This window comes from Cajanus cajan, chromosome 11 (assembly GCF_000230855.2).
Source record: "Cajanus cajan strain Asha chromosome 11, NIPB_CcT2T_4, whole genome shotgun sequence".
Classification (NCBI taxonomy): domain Eukaryota; kingdom Viridiplantae; phylum Streptophyta; class Magnoliopsida; order Fabales; family Fabaceae; genus Cajanus; species Cajanus cajan.
Genome location: NC_138527.1, coordinates 37945392 through 37967042, shown reverse-complemented (window position 1 = coordinate 37967042; position 21651 = coordinate 37945392). Strand labels below are relative to the sequence as shown.

The 21651-nt window shown below is 33.0% G+C and overlaps 3 protein-coding genes and 1 long non-coding RNA gene across 5 annotated transcripts; 2 read left to right on the top strand and 2 right to left on the bottom strand.

Moving 5' to 3' along the window:
• Nucleotides 1-198: 198 nt before the first annotated feature.
• On the bottom strand, nucleotides 199-3677 carry LOC109800847 (putative disease resistance RPP8-like protein 2). Its single transcript, XM_020361749.3, has 2 exons — nucleotides 816-3677; nucleotides 199-707 (listed from the first exon to the last, which is right to left on the bottom strand). Exons 1-2 carry the CDS (start codon nucleotides 3520-3522, stop codon nucleotides 703-705), a joined length of 2712 nt encoding a protein of 903 aa, XP_020217338.1. The 5' UTR covers nucleotides 3523-3677; the 3' UTR covers nucleotides 199-702.
• Nucleotides 3678-3705: 28 nt separating this feature from the next.
• Nucleotides 3706-9234, top strand: LOC145953040 (uncharacterized). Its single transcript, XR_014430579.1, has 2 exons — nucleotides 3706-5115; nucleotides 9071-9234. It is a non-coding gene; the product is annotated as an uncharacterized LOC145953040 (long non-coding RNA).
• Nucleotides 9235-10803: 1569 nt separating this feature from the next.
• Nucleotides 10804-11755, top strand: LOC109801345 (Glutaredoxin family protein). Its single transcript, XM_020362394.3, has 4 exons — nucleotides 10804-11040; nucleotides 11135-11208; nucleotides 11286-11384; nucleotides 11480-11755. Exons 1-4 carry the CDS (start codon nucleotides 10892-10894, stop codon nucleotides 11533-11535), a joined length of 378 nt encoding a protein of 125 aa, XP_020217983.1. The 5' UTR covers nucleotides 10804-10891; the 3' UTR covers nucleotides 11536-11755.
• Nucleotides 11756-12055: 300 nt separating this feature from the next.
• Nucleotides 12056-15997, bottom strand: LOC109801625 (S-adenosyl-L-methionine-dependent methyltransferases superfamily protein). Of its 2 annotated transcripts, none has more exons than XM_029271783.2 (8): nucleotides 14779-15995; nucleotides 14319-14468; nucleotides 13878-14148; nucleotides 13653-13763; nucleotides 13392-13566; nucleotides 12852-13118; nucleotides 12572-12766; nucleotides 12056-12477 (listed from the first exon to the last, which is right to left on the bottom strand). In XM_029271783.2, exons 1-8 carry the CDS (start codon nucleotides 15892-15894, stop codon nucleotides 12267-12269), a joined length of 2496 nt encoding a protein of 831 aa, XP_029127616.1. In that variant the 5' UTR covers nucleotides 15895-15995; the 3' UTR covers nucleotides 12056-12266. The 2 variants fall into 2 exon arrangements, with proteins under 2 accessions (XP_029127616.1, XP_082922624.1); XM_083066498.1 differs by having other exon boundaries at nucleotides 12339-12477; nucleotides 12560-12766; nucleotides 14779-15997.
• Nucleotides 15998-21651: the final 5654 nt, after the last annotated feature.

The following is a 21651-nucleotide window of genomic DNA, read 5'->3' as shown; positions in this document are numbered from 1 at the left end:
TCTAAAATCAAATCATTTATGGTTCCAAGCGCAATTAAGCACTCCTTATGCGCGAGAAAAGGAGTAGTTTCGAATGAGGTACACAAATTACTTGATTACTTACTGAGTAAGTAGTTCTTTCTTTCTTCCTTTTTCGTGTAGTTGCTGTGACAAGTGTTGGCATCGCATAAGAATGAAGATCTTTCTACCGCATCAACATTTGCTGTAAACGAAAAAGGATTGCAAGATATATTCTACTAGGTATTGCAAAACTTTGTATGTGTTCGATTGAGTTGGAATCAAACAAATGGGAAAGAAACAAAATACAGGACAATAATGAATTTCCAGGACCCTTTTCTGGCCACATAAAAATTAAATTAGAAATTTAAAAAAAAAATGGAATAAATCTTGGCCATTCATGTGTAATTGAGGTCTCCGTTTGTGAGGAAAAGGTGCCTGTTGAATTTGCCATAGCTCACACAAGTTCCACGTATTATTGCATTCACAATTAGTTATTGGAACTCATTCCCAATTATTGAAAGGGATCAAGTTCCTGCGTGCATAAAAGTGGAAAGACCTGTTGGTGCTTGAAACTTTATCAAGCAGTATGTACATTGTCAACAATAAATTGAAGCAGGTATGCTGAACAATGGAACCAGAACTCAGAAATGCTTCCATTCCATAGATGAAAGCATGTATCACACACCAACATTGTGCCAGCAATCAATCTGCAGTATGATATGCAATGATGAAAATAAGTTTTCTAAATTCTTGTCTTTACATACAATGTACTTTATATCAAATGTTATATCAGATTGGTGAAAAAAGTAGCTTACCAATTGCCAAAATGTCTGTGGTTGATTCAATTACTGGAGTATTTGTGAACTCGAACGTCCGAAGCCTATGTTCGAATTCGACTGGCATTCCTACAATTTTTAACTTATTCAGAGAAGTGATAGCTTTCAGTCCTTCTGGAATCTTTTTCAGTTTCTCACAGCGATCAATAACCATGATCTCAAGTCTTGGCATCGCACTTCCTTCAACTGTCCACTCCTCCAATTCTTTCAAAACAAGTCGCAAAATATGCAACTGTGGAAACCCTTCAGCGTTGAAGTTCAGTTTCGGCCAATTGTATGCCCCTTTACCCAAAATGAGCGTTTTAAGGTTTGGCAATCTCTCCAGCTTGGCAAAAGACTCCTTTGGTAGGTGGGAGTTATGTAGAGTCAGTTTTAATAGGTTTGGTGGAAACTCGTGTGGATCAGGTAGTTTCTTGATCTTTCCATTTAAAGTGAGCTTCTGAAGATGAAAACACTGAGACAACTGCATAAAGATTGGAAATTCATCCTCTTCAGATTGAAGTGATAGTGACAGTGAATGAAGGTTGTGTAATCCTTGTACAGTAGAAAGTACAGAATTCACCATTTGTCCTGATAATTCACAGATCCCCAATTGCCTGAGGTTGGTCATTTTTGCTAAACCACCATCTATCCAGTTTCCAGCCTCAATGTGAGGTAGGGTTTGTAGATTGGTTAATGTATCCAACCGTAGATGGCTGCTATCTGGAGGATCAAATGGAGTGTACAGGAGCAGATGTCTCAAGTTCACCATCTTCCAAATTACATTTGGTATTCTCTTCAAAAAACAACAATACCTTAAATCAAGTGTCTGTAGGTTTAGCAAGTTCCCAACGGAAGGTGGAAGTTCTGCTTCTAGATTTGTCTTCCTCAATCCAAGATACCTCAATTGAATCAAATCCCCTATCGTGCTAGGCAAGCTAACTACCCGAACGCCATCTAATTCTAATACCCTGAGTAGCTTAAATTTCCTGTAGATGAAATTCAATTTCTTTTCTTGCTGAAAATTCAAAGGAAGCCAGAGTTTCCTCACTATATCTTCATTATATTCTCTGTTGAAGAAAAGCAGGGAACGGGAACGATCAGCATTGTATTTTAAGGAGTCATACCTGTCATGGCAAGAATGTATCGAATGGCGTCGGGATTTAGTTGATGGACCTGCCACATCACCTTGAAATATTGTGAGAAAGTACTCCTCTTTTCCTTTAGAGAGTGAAAGATCTCTAAGAAGATGGTGGATGCGAATTGTTTTGACTCTTCCCAATGAGCTTACTGTTCCCACTTGAATCATACACCTACCAATCAACTCATTTAAGCACTTCTGAGCAACACCTTCTGGAGTTTCTTCTCCTTCTTGTGGTAGAAACCCCTCCGCTACCCAAAGTCTGATCAATTTTTTTGTCTGAATGTTCAAACCCTCCGGGAAAAGACCCAAATACAGAAAGCATGACTTCAAATGTGAAGGCAAGTCATTGTAGCTTAAGGCCAAAATTCTTGCTATCTTCTCTTGCTCTTCTAGTAAGTGCCAGCTAATATTCTGTAGCACCCTTTTCCACTCCCCACTTGACTTGAGTTTCCTAGACAGCAAACCACCAACCACCACCACAGCCAAAGGCAAACCTCCACATCTGACCACAATATCCTTGGCAAGATTCTCCAAATCTAAAGGGATGTTATTCGCTCCCGGGAACGCTTTGTTGCAGAGCAACCTGAAACTCTCATCTTCTGTCAAGGGCCTCAACTGATGAGGATTGCTACTGGCATCAGCATGTAAAGCAACTTCCCAGTTCCTGGTGGTAAGCAATATCTTACTTCCCATCTTCCCTCTGGGAAAGGCAGATTTCAAAGCATCCCAAACCTCCATCCCCCAAATGTCATCTAACACGACCAAGTACCTTTTCTCACCCAACACATATCGCAGCTTCTTGACCAACTCTTCCTCAGGTATTGCTGCTCTCTGCATCTCATCTCTGGTGAGAGCATCCACATCCCTGAGAATCCCTTGCAGAACCTCCCTCCTACTGTACTCTTTAGAGACATAAACCCACGCCTTGTACTCAAAATGGTTGGTGATCTTGGTGTAATTGTAAAGCTTCTTGGCCAAAGTGGTTTTCCCCAAACCACCCATTCCAACAATAGAAACCACATGGGGCGTTGGCTCCACAGAAAGCAACTGGGAAAGGAGCAACCCCATGTCATCTTCAAGCTCAATAACATAGTCTTCTTCAGAATAAGGCAAGGGCTGTCTCCAGTGCCTCAACCTCTCATTGCTGCCGCTGCCGCTGCCATCATCACGGGTCATTACAACACCGTACGTTTCGCGCCTGTCGGATATACTCTTGATCCTGGACAAGATCTTGCCTATCCTCGTTCTCACCTTGTACATATGTAATTGTCTGAACATCTGATCTAAACCGTTCTGCATGGTTGTCTTGTACACGTAGGTTTCTATGAGCTCCTCCGCTTCGAAAGCCACGTCTCTGATTTCTGACACCCACATGCGAACACGTTCGTTGCCTTCTTGTTTGGCATCAGCATCTCTCAGGAAACTCTGCATCCACCCCAATTCGTTCTTCAAGCCCTCAACTTGCTCCCTTACCCCCACAAGCTGCGAAACCGCCGCCCTTGCTTGCTCCACCAGCAGCTCCGTCAGCTTGGTAACAACCGTTGACACGGCAACCTCGGCCATCCTTTGTTGCTTCTCCCGACAAGAGGAGGAGACTGGATCTTCTGCAAATGAGGGGTTTGTGTTCCTCTTCTTTCCTGTGTGGTTATGAGAAGGTTCCTTCCATCAACAGCGACTTTCTTACTCTTTTTCCTACCAGTTTGACTAGCAATTGCATTACAATTCTCGGTTAACCCATTTAGCAAACGAAGCCTATTCACTTCTTCTTTTCACTCTCGTTTCTATACTTTTTCCTTTGTTAATTAAAATTTATTAAAGATTATAAAATTTTTTAAAATTCCAAATTATTGAATCTCATTTATACTTTTATAAATTTCAATAAATAATAAAAATGTATTAAAAAAATTATGTTGAAAGGTGCATTTGGATTTCTCAAGAGTCGAGACTCTACTCTACCCGGATGATAGGATGTTCTTAAAAAAAAAAGAATTTCACTTAAATGTGTTTTAATTCTTAAGTTTCACATTATGTCAATGTGCATTTTAGTTCTTACAATTTTTTTTAGATCTTTGATACTTTTAAATAATTTTTCCTTGCTTTTAATTTAGTTATATTTGTAGTTCTTAATGTAATTAATAAAAATAAAGAATATTAATTTAAATAATAAAAATATTTTAAATTAAGATAATTAGATCATTTTTACAATTTGCAATTCAATTCAATAATATATTTATCATTTTATATAAATAAAGAAATTATACATATATTTTACTTTATATAAATTTTTATTTTTAATATATTATGAAGAGTGACTTTATTTCTTTTAATATTGTTTTTTTTATTTTCTATTCAATGATTTAATATTAAAATTAGTTTTTTAAAAATAAATATTATAATTTATTTTGACACTTAACTTTTATTACATTTCAATTTATTAAGTTTAACTAATTATTATATAGTTTGTTTCTTCATATATCACAAATACTAATTTTGTTTCCAATGACAAATAATATATTAAAAATAAATTAGTGAATTAAAAAGTCCACATAATGTTAAAAAATAAAATCATTGTTTATAATATATTAAAAATAAAAAAATATATGTGTAATTATTTGTTTATATAAAATTATAAATACATTATTTAATTAGACTACAAACTTGAAATGATTTAATTATCTAAATTTAAAATAAGCTTAAATATGTTTTTAGACCATTAAATTTAGGATAAATTTGTTTTTAATTTTTTAAATTTAAAATTATTATTTTTAGTGCTTATGATTTTTAAAAATTTTATTTTGGTCTCTCAAGTCACCAATCATATATCTAAAAGTTAATTAAGATAGTTATGTAGTATCAGTTGTGTTTAATATGATATTTTCACTAATAAAGATACTAGTAAGTAGATTTTATGCGACAATATTTAACATATTCTTTAATAAAATTTGAGTATAAAGCTAAAACAAGTTTTTTCATAATTCTTCTTTACTAAGTAAATTAAAAACTTGGTTGTTGGGGAGCGGTGGAGGTTGGATTTTGCTTCAAACATCTAGGGGTCCAAGCAATTGAGACTGTGGATTGGAGTGAGCATGGAGTTATGCGATGTCAACAGAAAGTTTCTTCTTCCTCTTCTCCGTTTTTGGTGAGCTCGGAATCGAGGTAAGGGGAGGTAGAACTTAATATTGGTGGATGTTGTGTGAATTTTCATGTTGCATGTGTGGTATGAAGGCTCATTTGATACATAATTGTTTGAATGTTAAAATGATTTGTAATGAGAGACTTGGTGTTCTTATTTTCTTAGAGATTTTTGGGGAAAAAATCTTGATTTTGTATCCAAATTCTTGTAATGAGTTGTTTTGTTATTAGAATTGATGTATTGTTGTTTAGATGAGTTTTTATGATTTAGATTTGAATTTGGAGTTTATAGGCAAGCTTGAGATGAAATATAGAGATTTGAAAATCCCAAAATTGAAAAATAAAATAGAAATGGGCTTTGTCATAAAATGATTAAGCTATTTTGAAACGGATAAGGAGAATTGGAAATGAGTGTCTTTAGAAGAAAATGACTATGTGGAATTAGAGGTGAGAATTGTAACATCCTGAATTTTCTACTAGTATAATGGTTAATTATTATTTATTTTGATATTTATGGAGATTATTTTCTTATAGTTATTTTAATGGGTTTTATAGGATATTTTAAAGGTTTTTAATAATTATTAGTATTTTAATAATAAATATTTATGAAAATTATTTTTGGATAATATTTTGATATTTAGTAGCCAAGAACGGGTCGTCTCAAACTGGAACGGGCCGTTCTAGACTATTAAAATGGCCTATAAAGAATAGACTGGAACGGACCATTCCAACACACGATTTTATGAGAAAAATGCGAAGCCAGAACGGGCTGTTCCGATTTTGGAACAGCCGTTCCAGATATGGTCATTGTAGGTAAAATGTGATTTCAGAACGGGTCATTCTAGTTTTGGAACAAGACGTTCTGAATGTGAAATCTACACATGAAAAACGAGTCCAGAACGGGCCGTTCCGATTTGAAAATGGTCGTTCTAGAGACTCCTAAAATCTATAAATAGAGCACTCTAACACTGTTTCTGGACACACTCTCTAGAGACCAAGGAGAACCAAGAGAAGGAGATCAGCTTATCCAGGTAAAGGGGGAGTGAGAAACCTCGCTCGGGGGTGTGGAAGTAATTGTTGGGTAGTTGGATTGGCCCCAATCCCTTGCCTGATGCATGCTTCTAGGAACAGACAAAATATGAATATTTTCTGTTTTGTCTTCTGATTGTTATGTTGTGTTCCATGTTGGATGTAATGTGTGAATATGTAATTAATTTTGAGAATAAATATGTTTTTATATGAATTATAGTGTTTTGTGGGTTCTTGAGAGAACCCTATGAGAAATAGACAAAATATGAATGTTTTCTGTTTTGCTTTCTGAATGCTCTGTTGTGTTCCTTGTATGATGCAAAGTGTAAATATGTATTTGATTTCAAAATTAGATATGTTTTGATATGAATTAGAGTGCTATGTGGGTTCCTGTACAGAACCCTATGAGAACAATTATGAATATGACTATGTAAAATATGAACAAATGACATGAGACGTGATGTGAATGAGAATGTGAAACGTGATGAAATGAGATAAGCTATGACTATGAGACATGAGACATGATGTGAATGAGAATGTGAAACGTGATGAAATGAGATAAGTTATGACTATGAGAATGTGAAATGTGATGATATGAGACATGAAATTTCATGACAAGTGAAATGTTGATTTAATGAAATAGTGAATGTGTGACATGCATCATGTGCATATATGATCTATTCCAGGTGTGCCGCTTAGGCCGCACACTAGTGATGTAACAAGCTAACAAGGTATACCTTAGGGTCACTAGTGATGTAACAAGCTAACAAAGTGTACCTTAGGTCACCAGTGATGTAACAAGCTATGTGATGAAATGACTTATTCTAGGTGTGCCGCTTAGGCCGCATACCAGTGATGTAACAATCTATGTGATGAAATGATGAGAAATGTGAAACTTCTGTATGGCGCCACATGCATGCATTTATGAGTCGAGTCCATGACATCATTGCATGATAAATGAGTGTGCATGTGATATTGATTGTGTATGTGTATTGTTTACATGTGAATTATGTTTGTTGTGTGTGTGTGCTATCTAACCTTTATTTCTGCACCTGGAACCGAGTGAGATATTTCTCACTCCCTTATTGTTCTTTGTATGTGTTTAAATTGTGTTGTAGGTGATCATCAGCATGAGGATGTTGGTGATGAGGCTTAGGCTTCAGTAGGGCATGCTCTAATAGGATATGTGACATCGGGGTTTAGCTAGGTTTAGCATTGGAGTTTCATTACTGTTATTGTGTTTTGGAAAGATTGATGTTTTATTTTGTCATCATTTCCGCATTGGACTACGATTTGCAAAATATGAATGTGAACTCTCTATCTATGTGTTTTGAAACCTTATCTTTAAGAAAGTTTTATTTACTCAAGAATGTACTTTATATTTATTGTGTATTATGTATGTGGGGTAGAGGGTGTCATAAGAATAAGGGGTGTCTTTAGAAGGAATCCACTTAGTGGTTTTGAAATGGTTAAGCAATTTATTACTTTCCAAATTAGACTTTGTTGTCTTCATAAAAGTCGTAGTCCTGGGTGTTAGCTTTCCAATGGCTTTTAGAATCATCTAAAAATGATGTCTAAAACTCAAGTTGTGACTTTTTAGTGAGTGAAGGTCAAATTATCAACATTAGTCAATTGCGATTTTTATAATTTTTAGTATAATAGATGATGAAATTAGAACTTGAAGTCCTTATAAGAGTTGTAGATAATCTTTTTGCATTTCTTATGAGATAAGGATGAGCTTGATATAAGTATTATAACTCTTTATGTAATATTTTATGTGAAAGTTGTCATAATACGATAGTTGATTTTTACAAATAGTATGTTGATATATATTGTATGATAAATGAATTTGGTTAACATAAATAAAATACTTGTGTCTATTGCATGTTGTATGATGTATGATGATGATAAACATTGATATGCTATTATGATTAAGTTGTCTAGCATTGAAATGCTATTTATGATGAATGTGCTCAAGTATGCATGATTGACGTTGTGGATAGGCATTGATATACTATTATGATTAAGTTGTCTAACATTGGTATGCTATGTATGATGATGTAATTTGATCTCTATATGTATTGACTTGGAGTAATGCATATAGATGATGAATGTTAAGGTGTGGACTGTGGATGTTGAGAATATTTTGGACATTAAGACATGCTGGCTAACTTAGGGCTTAGGAAGATGAAAATATTTTTGAAAATTAAAGATCCCACCTAGGGAATCCTTGAGTGGTGCTCGAGTGGGCCATTGTTGGAAAACCCTCCTTGAGTAGGTACATCTCTTGGAGTAGGTTTTTAGGTTTGTTGGTGTCCCTTTTAGGTCCTTAGTTAATGGTTGAATAAGATAAGAGGTCGATGGTTACAATCCTTAACTAAGTACTTTGAAAGGTTGCATGGTTTCTTGAAGATAATCAATAGACAAAATCCATAAGTGACTTGATAATGCATGTCAAGGTTGTAGTAAACATATATCCAACTATATTATTCCTAATGGTGGAACTAGACCTTCATAAAGTAAGTAGCAAAACCCAAGAAACCAAAGAAGGGATTGTTATCCCATTTTATTGTGATTGAATTGATGTTTCAAGTGTGAAAACAATTGGATTGGTTTGATAGGGTGAAGTAATTTAGACTTCTCATGAATAAGTAATGATGCATTAGTTGAGGTATATGTATACGATGTATTATTGATTTGTGTGTTCATATGCATTAGACAAATATGTTATTGTTTGATATGTCTTGGTGTGTAGCTTTCAAACATATTAGAACTGTGTTGTTTGGTGAATGTTGTGAACAATGAGGTGTGTGTTTTGGTTGGTTTATATGTTGGTGTGTATTATAAATGTTTTCTCATATACCAATATTTTTTTTAAATCTAGCTTACTCTTGTATGTTTTTTTTCCATGCGGGTTAAACTATGATGATCATGATTTTCAAGGGAGCAGGACAGAGTTAGCCAGAGTGGGGCTTTATGGATATGTTGTTGGACCATTTTTGGACGATGTAGTATTGGATTACTTTTGATGGTCTATATAATAGTATTTGACTGATACTTATGATTCTATACTATTTTATATTAGATGATTGTGTATATATTTATAAAGTTGTTCGTATTTACACTTATATTTGTATACATGTCATAATATGCATATTCATGTAGAGTAAGTATAAAATCTTAAGCATGTGAATAATTTTGCTGCTAATTGGTGATTTCACGAAGTGAAGCAATCATAATAGGTCGTTATAGTAATTCTAAAAAATCTTATTTTAGTCATTTAGGTTACCAATAATATATTTAAAAGCGACATATTGATATAGTTATGTATCATTAATTAGATTTAATGTGATGTTTTTACCAACATGAACACTAATATGTAAATTTTATGCAATAATATTTATAAATTTTTTAGCAAAATTTGAGTATATGAACTAAAAAAATAATTTTTAAAATTACAAAACTAAAAATATCAATTTTAAATTTAAGTGATTAAAAATAAATTTACTTTAAGTTTAAAAAATAAAAAAAAATATATAAGCATATTATTATTATAAAATAAATTTTCTTACCCAATCCCTTCTTCCTTAACTTTTCACATTTCTTGACACTTTCTCTCATGAGATAAGTTTATTTTAATCTCATTCTATTTTCTTTACAATTTTTATTTTTCACAATTCTTCTTTCCTTATACTTTCCTTTCCTTCTTCTCTATTTACTCATTAGCAAAGAAGTGCGAACGAGATTAACATGGCAAGGAGGGAAAGCAAATCTTATCAAAACACACCTTTTACTCCAAGCCCCATCGAGAGTCAACACAACACAACAACGTAAAATGTGAAGCAATTCAACACGCATTTACTCTTTCTTCTTCATTTACCCTTTTCATTAGTTTTTTGTATTTCATCAGGTAAGTATCATTTTAATTAATATATTTGTTGTCTAAATATCACAAGTTTTTTTTTTGTATATAATCCTTAAAACATTATGAATTTTTATTTGATATATTATTTGAAGAGATATATAAACATTTTTTTTAAAAAATAGCAAATAAAAATATCAAAATAAATCTAACTTTTTATAAAAAAAATTATGGTATTCAAAAAGACTAAAATATATTTAAGACAAAAGAAAGGAGAAAATAAAAATGTTAAAGCTTTCATTTTATTTTATTCCTCCACATTAAACAAAGACTGAAATTTTAGTCTCGAAATTCAAAGTTGCAAAATAAAGAAACTCTCTCAAGAAGATCAATAACAAACTAATGAAGAAATAAAATTACCAGAGCATGAAGAGAAAACGGGAGACCATAATCTTTTCTATAATGTGGATATTTAATAAAGTAAGACGAAAAAAGGAAAAAAAATACATCAAAGTGCAAAAACGATAAGTTAATCTTTTATAACATACATATTTATTAAGATTTTTTAATCTCTGTGCAACAACCTGACAAGGAAAAGTTGAAAGTAGATAGAATTTTTTTTTTAATGAGCAAGAAAGATTATGTGATCAAATTTAAATATTCATATTATTTAATATTAATTTCGTATTTCACTTAGTTTCCTCCAAAGTTTTTCAAAAAATATTATAAACTAATTTATGGAAAAGACTTTAAAGAGTAAAAAAAAAAGTTTTCTTTTAAGCTTAATTCTAAAACGACGGATTTGCGTTGCGTTTTGCCTCATTTGTAATTGATAGCAGAAATTCCTTGGCGTGGTGAGCAATTTGTAGGAATTAACGCGGAAACGCAGAAATTGGTTGAGGAAGAAGGATGAGGAGTATAGCGGTTACGTTCACGTTCGCTATTTTGCTCTTTTGGGTCGAACCTCTGCAAATCCATGCCAATAATTCAGTTTCCGCTTTCGTTCAAAACGTCATCTACTCCAACCGAATCGCCCTTTTCTCCAAATCCTATTGCCCGTGCGTTCCCTTCTTCTAATTTCCCCCCCTTTTTTTTTAATCAAATTCATTTCATTTAAATTCAATGATTAGGGTTTTCTTTCTCTCTCTGTAGCTATTGTTTGCGCGCCAAACGCATGTTTGCTGAACTGAATGAGCAACCCTTTGTGGTGGAGCTCGATTTGCGAGGTATTATCCGATTAACATGTTATCATTGTTCAAACTTTTCACACGCAGCTCATGTTTTTTTTTCCCCCTTTCTGTAGATGATGGGTATCAAATTCAGGGTGTTCTTCTGGATTTAATAGGTAGAAGGACAGTCCCGCAAATTTTTGTGAATGGCAAGCATATTGGTGGATCAGATGGTTTGTTATTAGTTGTCACTTTTATGACTTATTATCACTACTCTAATTCTGTTTTTACTTTTCATTAACGTAGTCTAGTTGTTTTTGCAACTCAGATCTCAGTGCTGCGATCCAAAGTGGTGAATTGCAGAAACTTCTCAGTGCAAGTTGATGCTGTACTGACATCTATCGTGGGATATTCAAGTTTTCAAGTTTCTAGCATCATAATGCTTTTTAGAGGAATTTCATACTATTATGATTATTTGAAACTGCTTGAATTCTTCATATACAAATATAGGAATCTCGAGAGAGAGAATGAGCTCTAATTGGTAGAATTGATCTTTCTTTCTTTCTTTGGGTTTAATCGTTAGTTAAGTAATATTTCTCTATAATTATTGTTTTGTTGAATCCATTTCAAATCATGGCATGATGACGTCGGGATATTGTTTCCAAGAGGAAAACTATGGGTTTATGAATGAACCAAGGTCAAACTGCTCTGTCGTACTTAATTACACTCTTATGAACTCAACCGAATAGCTCTGTTTTGAATAATTCACTGAAGTGGGAATTTACTAGTTCTGAATGTAAGCACAGAACAAGGTAACAAACAATACAGGTTATATATTGACAACTAAAAATCTAAATTTACGGGTAGGTGCATCATCTTTGACTATGATAGGTTCTGTCGTATATGTGATATGTATCTCGGGTTAATTATATTGAGAACTGAGATATACATGTTATGAAAATCAATAGAATAATAGCGTTACGTTTTATGGACAACTGTTGTGCTTATGCCACAGAAGGTGGATGAGAGGCCCAACATACGTTATTGCCACTGCACACCATCGTTTCTAATTACACCTTGTATTAAACCACTACTGTTTTTGCTCATTAATCATTTCATGAGGACGGAGCTACAGAATCAGGCCTCCATTTTCCTTTCTTTGCACAGAGGATACCCTCTTGTATTTTGTCGAAGATTAACTCCCAATGTAGAGACTTTAACAAAGTTTCCACTTCGGTGAGGGTGGTAGATTCGTCACGGACAATCAATTTACCTCCCGGTCTGATTATTCTATCCACCTCTGCCATAACAGCAACTAGTTTGCACCTGAGGAGCCGAAACATCAGAAATGAATCAACACAATGCAATTTCTCTAGTATAATTGAAAATTGTTGAAGGATCACACTACTTCTATCCTTGCCTATCTTTTAGCTTTGAGAATAGATTATCTGCATGCAGTAGATCAAAAGTTCGTGGATATGTGTTGAAGGATTCACACCAGTCATGGTATATCCCAAAAAGACCCCTCTCATAGATGAGGGGAAGTGTGTCCGGAGAATCTACGTTCACCACATTGAATACCCAGACAGGAAGATCCCTTAGAGCTGCTGCAAATCTGCATGCACGTGGCTAAGATTGAGTATCGCATATCAAATAAATAAAAAAATGTATAGTAGTTGTACCCCAAGTTGAATCAATACCCTCCATAGACAGCTCGCATGTCCATGACATTTCTCACGTTAGACCAAGTTATACCAGTGTTGCTCAACTCGTCCACAACGTTTTTCCAACGTTCATTATCTGCTGCAAAATCTTGAGCAGCTGGTTTTCCATAGATTCCAATCTGTGAGTTGTTTAACCAATATGGAGCTTTCTGTAATCGACGAGGCCACTCTTCAGGCCATTTGGCTCCTCTCTCGGCCTTGTCTACAGGCACCCTGTGTATGCATGCTTGCAGAGGTACATACCTAAAATATAATATATTAGCCCAATCAAGATTAAAAGTATTGTTATGCATTTTTACTGCTCGAATCAAGCACAAAACTTAAATGCATGCTGTCAGTGTTATTCGCCAATTAATTAGAATTAAAATTTTACTTTAGTAACCTATATTGACATTTAATGCAAACCTTTTTTATACTCTGATTTTGATTGAAAAAACAACACCAAAAATACCTAAAGAAGCATACAAAACATGTCAAAAGGTGCATTTGTCCATGTCACAAGTAACAGAGATTTACCATGCAGCATTTGGATCATCATCTTCTTTACACATTGGAGGTTCGTTTTGCTCCCTTTGCTCGTAGCATTCGTTAGAAGTGGGTTTGCGGTAAACGGCGACACCAACTTTATTAAGTTTATCCTTGTTGATAGTCACAAGCTCCCAACAAATGGACTTTGTTAGTGTAGTCATTTCTAGAAGAAAATAACAATATGTCAGTGATGTTAAAATTGTTGAGTTATTATCTTCTCAAAATCAAAGATATGATATGTAATCCTACCCTTCCATATCTCAACATCTTCTTCAAGCTTCTGGTACACAGGAGTAGCAGACCAGGCAAAATAACCACCTGGTCGCAAAACCCGATTCAATTCCAAAAGCAGCTTTCCACCTAGAAAAGTGTTTCACATTTCTTAGTAACCATGGAAACGCAAAACTGAGTCATTTTGAACAATCAATATGGAATGAAAAATCCAAGTTCAAGAAAAGTGTTAGTAAGACCAACCCTCTATATGCCAAGGAACTCGACAACGTGCACAGTGTACAAGATCAAAGACACGACCAGGGAATGGCAGCCTTTGAGAACCCATAACAGAAGATATGGCAGGAATCCCTCTTTCAAGGGCAAATTGCACCTGTGCTTCATGCTCGTCTTTAGGTGCAAAAGACATTGCAATGACATCTCTATCAAATAGATAACCTCCAAAACTACCAACTCCACACCCAACATCCAAGATCACACGTGTGTGCTTTCCCCATGCAATGCTAGGTTCAGCCTGCATCGGTGAAATTATAAAACTACTTGATAGCAATTATGATTAGAATTATATATCAATACGAAATTCACATTTTGACCTTCATATGAACCCTAATAATTAATGTTGCTTGTTGAATATCAAGTTCTAACAAATGTCATATATGGTTAAGAAATTGAAGTTGTGATTACCTGTTGGACAAAATCAATATAATGGAGAGCTCCATGAATGAATTGGGTACCACCTCCAGGGAATGTTAAGAACTCTCCGGTCACCTTCACCCAATTCTGGTGTCCTTTCACCTCTGCAAGCTTCGTGTGTGGTACATTGTGGTAATATATCTGTTTTGAAATACAATAATATAGCTATTAGAGTAAATTATACTAACACCTCAAAATTTCATGAAATTACTTTGACATTTCTATATTTTTTTAACGTTTGCAGTAATCTTTCTTATAGTAGCTACGGTGTAGTATTTATAGATAATCAAGAGATTAATGTACTGTCTAAATGTTAGCATAATATTTTTCAAATAATAAAAGGACAGTTATTGTAAGGGTAGAAAAAAGTGAAGGATATTTGTGCAATGTAACAAAACTTTATTAGAAGATATGTTAAATGTGATAGATGAATGTATAAATAAAAAATTACCTTATCTCGGCTGCTAGGCCACTCAATGGGTGTTTTGTAACCTGAGGGAATTGGCACCAGGCAAGTAGGTGGATCCTCAGGACAATGCCTTTCCCTGTGTTCATAGTGTTTTGTGCTACGCAACAATTTTATAGCCTTTTCATTGTCCAAACACGGTATATAATCAGCACCTGCAGTGTTATTGCAAAGTAACCACGTGTGATCTTCAAGTTTATCAACAGTGTTTGATTCACCCTTCTGTCTCCCTTTTTCTTTCTGTGACTGAGCAGCTTGTGTTGACCATTCCTTCTTAGACTTTCCACCCTTCTTCTTATCTGCTTTTGTTTTCTGGTTTTCATTCTGAGAGATTATGTCCTTTGAAGCCGCATCAGAATCCTGCTGTGCCACATCTAGCTTCTCTTCATTTGGTATTATTACCTTCTCATCTTTCTTTATGACTTCAACCTCACCTTTGTCCTCTTTTATTTGTTCTTTATTTGCTTCATCTTCTTCCACTTTAGGCCCTTGAGTGTCCACAGTTTGAACATCTTGTTGTTGTCCCATGCTTTGTTCTACAATATTTGCCGCTGCAATTTCCTCGTCCTTTTTGTTTGCATCAGAAGCTTCAACTTCATTGACACTTTGTGGAACTTTCTCAGGCTCAATAATCTTGACATCACTATCTGCACCCGCTTCATGTATCACGGAGACTTGTTCTTTTTGCGTTAACGAGCTTTCCTCAGAAAGCTGTGAGTCACTGATAGCAGCAGCACCTTGATGCTTTTGTGCCTCATTGTTGGAACTTTTATCATCAGATTTTATGGCATCATCTGGTAGATGACCAGGGTTGTCTCCGAAGACAGCAGCAGCAGTAGTAGTGTCCTTTCGATTTTGTTCGGGTTTTGGTCGGGAATCTTGTGATGTAGAGAGTTCATCATTGGTGGCGGTAGAAGTATCAATGGCCGTTCGCGTTGAGATGTCTTCATCGCTCTGTGTTTGAGGTGACACTACCGAGTTGGAGGATAGCGTCCAGACGCCAAAAACACATAGTGCGATGAAGACTACTATTGTAAAGGTTGATACGTAAGATGACGATGATGATGACCTCCTATTTTTTGGTGACTTGAACAGTGCCATGATGTATGTGTTCAGATTCAGATGGGTCGTGAAATGTTAAAGGAGAGAGTGCATGGCGTTGAAAGTCAAGTATTGTAATTGGAAGTTGGAATGTAGGGATGATCCAAAAGAGTAGGAGTAGGGGATTTGTTTTCTTTTCTATGTTAGGAATTTCACACAACATAAACAAACCACGTGAGGCTTTACTCTCTTCTTACATTTCAACCATAATCTACCCTTTCTTTCAGGACATTTTTATTCTTTTATTATTTATTTTTGTCAGAAAACTAATTAAACTGGACTTTCAAAATAAGTGTGTCATGCATCCAATTAATCATTATCTACCTACATTTTGTGATTGATAAATGAAAATAGTTTCAAGAGCCGGTCTCAAAACAATCACAAACTTCATTACATTTTTTTTCTATCTATAACAAACTTTGTTAGATTGCTAACACGCCATAAAAATAGTGTTGTTTGTGGATGCTAGACCCAAAAAATGGCTTAGAGATTTTGATTCAATTGGGCCAAGTCTAGGTCGAAACGGAATCCGAAGTTAAGGGTATCAAATTCGATCTTGAGAGTAGAAGTTTGCCTTCTTTTTCACACATCTCCTTCCCTCCTTTTTTTAATTTTTACATGTATCCCTTACTTTTCCTCCATCCCCAATTATATTAGTAGGTTTTAATTCTTTCAATTTGACATTACTCTCTTCTCCTCTTCTCTTTCAATTTTTTCACTATTATTTTCTCCCTCTCTTCTTTTAGTTTTCATACATATTCAAAATGTAAAACTAGTTTTCGATAACATTTTAAGCGTATGATTTTTTTGATAGTGTCGAAAATGTCGAGTCAAATTTATATTTTTTCTTTGAGTACTTTCCCCATTTACACGTCTAGAAAACATATCAAATAATTTTAATGTTTCAAAAAGTACTTCCTAAATAGAAAAATTAATGTTCCTAAAATCATTTTTCAAAATTGGATTTTTAACATACTTCTCAAAAGTACTTCCCGAAAAAGTAAATTTAGTATTCCATAAAAATACTTTTCAAAATTATGTAAAACAACACACTTCTAGAAAGAACTTTTTGAAATATTAATTTTACTATTCTAGAAAACACTTTCCAAAAGTGTGTTATTTTACATGATTCCAAGAAGTTCTTTCCGAAACAATAAATTTAGTGTTCCAAAAAGTTTACTGTTTCGGAACACTAAATTTATTGTTCTAGAAAATAATTTTCGATAATATATAAAAAACAATTCTAAAAAATACTTTTCGGAACACCAATTTCATTATCTTGAAAAGTTCTTCGGAATAGTGAAATTAGTGTTTTGGAATGCCTTTTTTTTTTTATAATACTAAATTTAATGTTAAGGTTTTTGAAGGTATGAAAGAAGAGGAAGTATTGGAAGAAAAAATGTGTCTAATTCGATATAAACTATTGAGGAAGTCGCATGTACTTACAATGCCGTCACACACCAGTTTTATGGTCTGAGTGCATGTGAAAAAGTGAAAGAGATGAGGAAAAAATAAAATAATATAAAAATCGAGAAAACTAAAATTATCTATTGAAATAAGTGAAAAATTAAAGAAAAACAAGATAGTAAATGTGAAAACTAAAAAGAAAATGAATGAGATATGCGAAAAAGAAAAAGAAAGGTAAATTGAAAGTTAGAGGTATAAAATTAAAAAATTAAATAATAAAAAAAATTAGGAATATTTTAAGATTTTTTTTAAAAATTAAAATAAAAAAGGTATACTTATTTTTTTAAAAAAATTGTATATATTATCAGCCTTCATTAATTCAAAAGTGGTTTGGAATTGGGCCCAACTCTAGTTTTGGGGCTATTGGTTGTAGGCCGTTGAACATATCCTTTGCGGACGAGGATCTAAATGGCGCACTAATTTCAAAGGCTTCCGAAGCAGATTTATTTTAAAGTACCCAAGTAAACGTAATAATACATTTATTTTAAACTAATATTTTAATATGTTTATTATATATAAATAAATTTTATAATATTATATTAAAATTTATATAAAAATATTTTAAACATATAAATTATATTTTATATTTATAAAAAATAATTTATTTTATGACATTATTAATGATTTATTTTAAAATATCAAAATTTAATTATAAATAAATATGTTTAATAAAAATTGAATTAGATAAAAAGAAATAAAAATTCTTAAAATCTTTTTATTAAAGAAAGAATTGTAAAAATACTTTCATTGAGAAGTCTTTAAAGACGTATTCACACAAAATAATCACATGAATTTAAATATGAGTGATATTAGTTAAAAAAAAAAAAAAAAAAAAAGCAAACTCTTGACATTCAAAACTTTATTTGGTAAAAAGAAATTCAAAAATTTAAAAAGAAAAGCATAATAAGGATGTGTGATATTAATCTCTAACAACACAAAAGTTATACCTTTATTTCGTGTTCATTTTTCTTGACATATTTATACTCATTTATTATATTTTCCGTGGACATCATCATGGGGCTAAAGAAGGACCTGAACTAGGTTCTAAACGATATTTAAGCGAAGGAGAAACTGAATGTTAGAATGTGGAGATGAGGACCCATGAATCTGCATAGGGACAAAACCAGACATGAAGATGATGGACTAACCTCTTGGGTTCAAATTCAATATCAATATAATGAACAATTGAATGTTTGTGAGCCAATCCTCCCTTCCTTTATCTGCTTATTAAGCTACTTCAGTGCTTAATTGTCACTATTTCATTCATACAGTAAAATGATTATACAATGCACAAAGTTACGGAGAACCCTCTAATACCGAATTTATTTCCTTCAAAAAAAAAAGTTTAACTAAAAATCTTTAAACTATAATGATTACACAACAATACATGCAGGTTTTTTAAGAAAATAAAATATATAAAAATGTGATTATATTTTGTGATTGAATTTATCAGTTGACTCAACAATTAATCGATTTTATTAAATATATTACTTTAGTAATTTAACTTAGTATATATCAGCTATTAACTAATAGTTTTTAGAAGCATATCAATTTTCGGCTTATCAAATATTTTTCTCATGCTTGACCGAAATGAACAAATTAACAATACAAGGGGAATTGAATAAATTTACTTACATATTTTTAATTACCTAAAAATGTATTAAATATTTTTGTATTCAATATGATAAATATTTTGTTTTTTTAACTAATACGCCTAGTGAATAGGATAAAAAAATTGCTTCTTAATTAGATTATATATGCTATATAAGTACATCTCAACTCAAACGTTAGACTCCAAATGAATTATATTTTAAGAGAAATGATATTGAAACTCTTTTAATATTTTCCTTCTAACACTTTCTATATTATAAATTAAAATTTAAGTTATTAAAAATTATTGGTATGTCCAGCCACTAAATCAAGAGATACTCAATAATTGAGATGTGAAACTCATCAAATCTTGTTATTTTCAATAATTTCAATCAATAATATAAAATATATATATATATATATATATATATATATATATATATATAAATATAAGTGTTGAAGAATATCACCGACCAACAAAGCGTATAGCTCAATTTGAATTTCTTGAAAATATTGATAAAAGTCTTATTTTTTTAGTTCTATATGAAGAAAATTTTATTAGAATAGACAAAACTTATTTCAATGATCTTCATACTTTAAAAGAAATTAATCTCTGACTATATAAATATATTTAATGCACGTAAAAAAAAATCTCGGGCTATATAAATATACTTAATGCACAAAAAAAAGAAGAACAAGGAATATCATTGACATTCATATGTTAATCTGTATTTTAATTAGAGAACAATGGTACACGGTCATCTCATTTCTAATTCTCTATCATATTATGAGCTATGTAAAGGAGTTGATTTGGCTGCATGATGTGGTAGTAACACCGATCTTAAGATTCTAATTAATTTTTTTAAAGTTGTGCGTGCATGTAGACTATGACATTGTAAACTCAAAAGTTTGTGTCAAGACACATGGTACATAATCCCACATCTGATCTTTAACTTTTATTTTGTTTTTTAATTTGAAGAGTTGAAAAATGAAAACTTTCCAAAATTCTGCGAGCAGCAGAGTGGGCATATAAAGGGCTTGTGAGGCGAGGTGAGTACTCGTTTCACTTTCAAGGGTCATACCCTATGATTGATTTAAAGAAAGGCTCCTATCTTATGGCCCACGACCAATATGAGACCTCAATTCATTGTGCTGTTTTGGAATGTGACATCCACATCTTGTGCTCTTCATCAACTCGTTTCCAACTTGATCCAATGCAAAGGTGTGCATATTCTTAATTTCCCTTTATTTCTTTTCGCAAAGATTTTTTTAAATACACAAATATAAAATAATATAAATGATGTCATGGAAAAAGATAAAAGTTATATTTATGTATTAGTATACTAATAAAGTTTGATAATATCTTCATCATTAAGCATGTATTAAGATTTTGACCTATATATATATGACTGGCGTTGGGGTCACTCATTACCGAAACTGAAATGTTACTGTGAATAATGTATTTACTTAGTTCAAAGCAGCTACAAAGGCTCATGATGCATAGATAGAATCTTTGAAACCCGTTATTGCTAGACTACTATAGGTCAAAGCTCAATTTGAAAGGACACAAAAGAGGATATTAAAGGAAAATAATAATTGGAAAAGCAGCTACGCCAAATTGTTCAGTCATTAAACTTATTATTAGCTAGGTTCTCCGAGCTAGCTAGCTTCCTTTTCTTTTTCTATCCCCCCAAACTTGATCCTAGTCACAACTAGCAATTAGTGGGACACATACATCTCTGATTAAATTCATTCTACATTTAAGCAATGATTTGCCCTTAAAGCCTTCCAATAATTTGCTCTATATTAAACGGGTTTAAATAGAGAAATATAATTATTAAAAAGATCAAAGCCAAAGAGATATAGAATTACTTTCATATATATTGGTATTATGACGAGAGGGAGCACATCATATAAAATAATAGCAAAAGAAGGGTACATGCAAAAGATTGACGGTTCCATATTACTATTTTGGACGGTGCATCACTTTCACCTTGTGCTAGATCAGAGTATATATGGATGGTACTAATAAGTTGCTTGTCCAATCGAGGAAACTTCAAATTCATATAGAAATTCCGAAGGGTCAAATAAATAAACACATCAAACCACGTTCCCAATCAACAATAAATTTCCACGTACCTTTATATTTTTCAATTGTTAATTTGTTAAGAATTTTTTGCCGATGCGAGGAACACTGTCAAACTTTATGATTGGAGGGGTGTTAAAAGATAAAATTTCTTGGGACAAGCTCGAGTGGCGACTCAATATTGCTGATTGTAGATAATAGAGACCCAACACAAAGTTGAAGATAATGTTTAAGGCATTTAATAACGAAAATGATACTATAGTCTATAGACTTTCGGAACCATAACAATCAGTTTGATGAACTAGGAAGATTCTCCTCCTTCCGTGCATAGGATGGATGTATTACTGTTACAGTATTTAGGCCTGCTTGGGTGATGTATGTGTACGTACGCGTGCAACCAAATCTGAATACTGAATAGGGAATTGAATTTTGATTTGAAGACTGAAAGAATGCTTTAGTTGGTGTATTCGATCTTCTTCTTAAAATATATATAGACAATATATATATGCATGCACATTAAATCTGACCTTGGTTTCACAAATCTGAAGGTGGTGGGGTAGGACACAAGAACTGAGACGCAGAAAAAGATTGGGAGACACAGCCCTTAAGTCATA

Coding starts and splice junctions, on each gene's coding strand:
- LOC109800847 (XM_020361749.3), bottom strand. CDS start 3,522: ATGGCCGAGGTTGCCGTGTCAACGGTTGTTACCAAGCTGACGGAGCTG.
- LOC109801345 (XM_020362394.3), top strand. CDS start 10,892: ATGAGGAGTATAGCGGTTACGTTCACGTTCGCTATTTTGCTCTTTTGG. Junction 11,209..11,285: donor GGTGGAGCTCGATTTGCGAG/GTATTATCCGAT, acceptor CCCTTTCTGTAG/ATGATGGGTATCAAATTCAG. Junction 11,385..11,479: donor GCATATTGGTGGATCAGATG/GTTTGTTATTAG, acceptor TTTGCAACTCAG/ATCTCAGTGCTGCGATCCAA.
- LOC109801625 (XM_029271783.2), bottom strand. CDS start 15,894: ATGGCACTGTTCAAGTCACCAAAAAATAGGAGGTCATCATCATCGTCA. Junction 13,567..13,652: donor AGATGTTGAGATATGGAAGG/GTAGGATTACAT, acceptor ATTTTCTTCTAG/AAATGACTACACTAACAAAG. Junction 12,478..12,571: donor TTCTCAAAGCTAAAAGATAG/GCAAGGATAGAA, acceptor TCGGCTCCTCAG/GTGCAAACTAGTTGCTGTTA.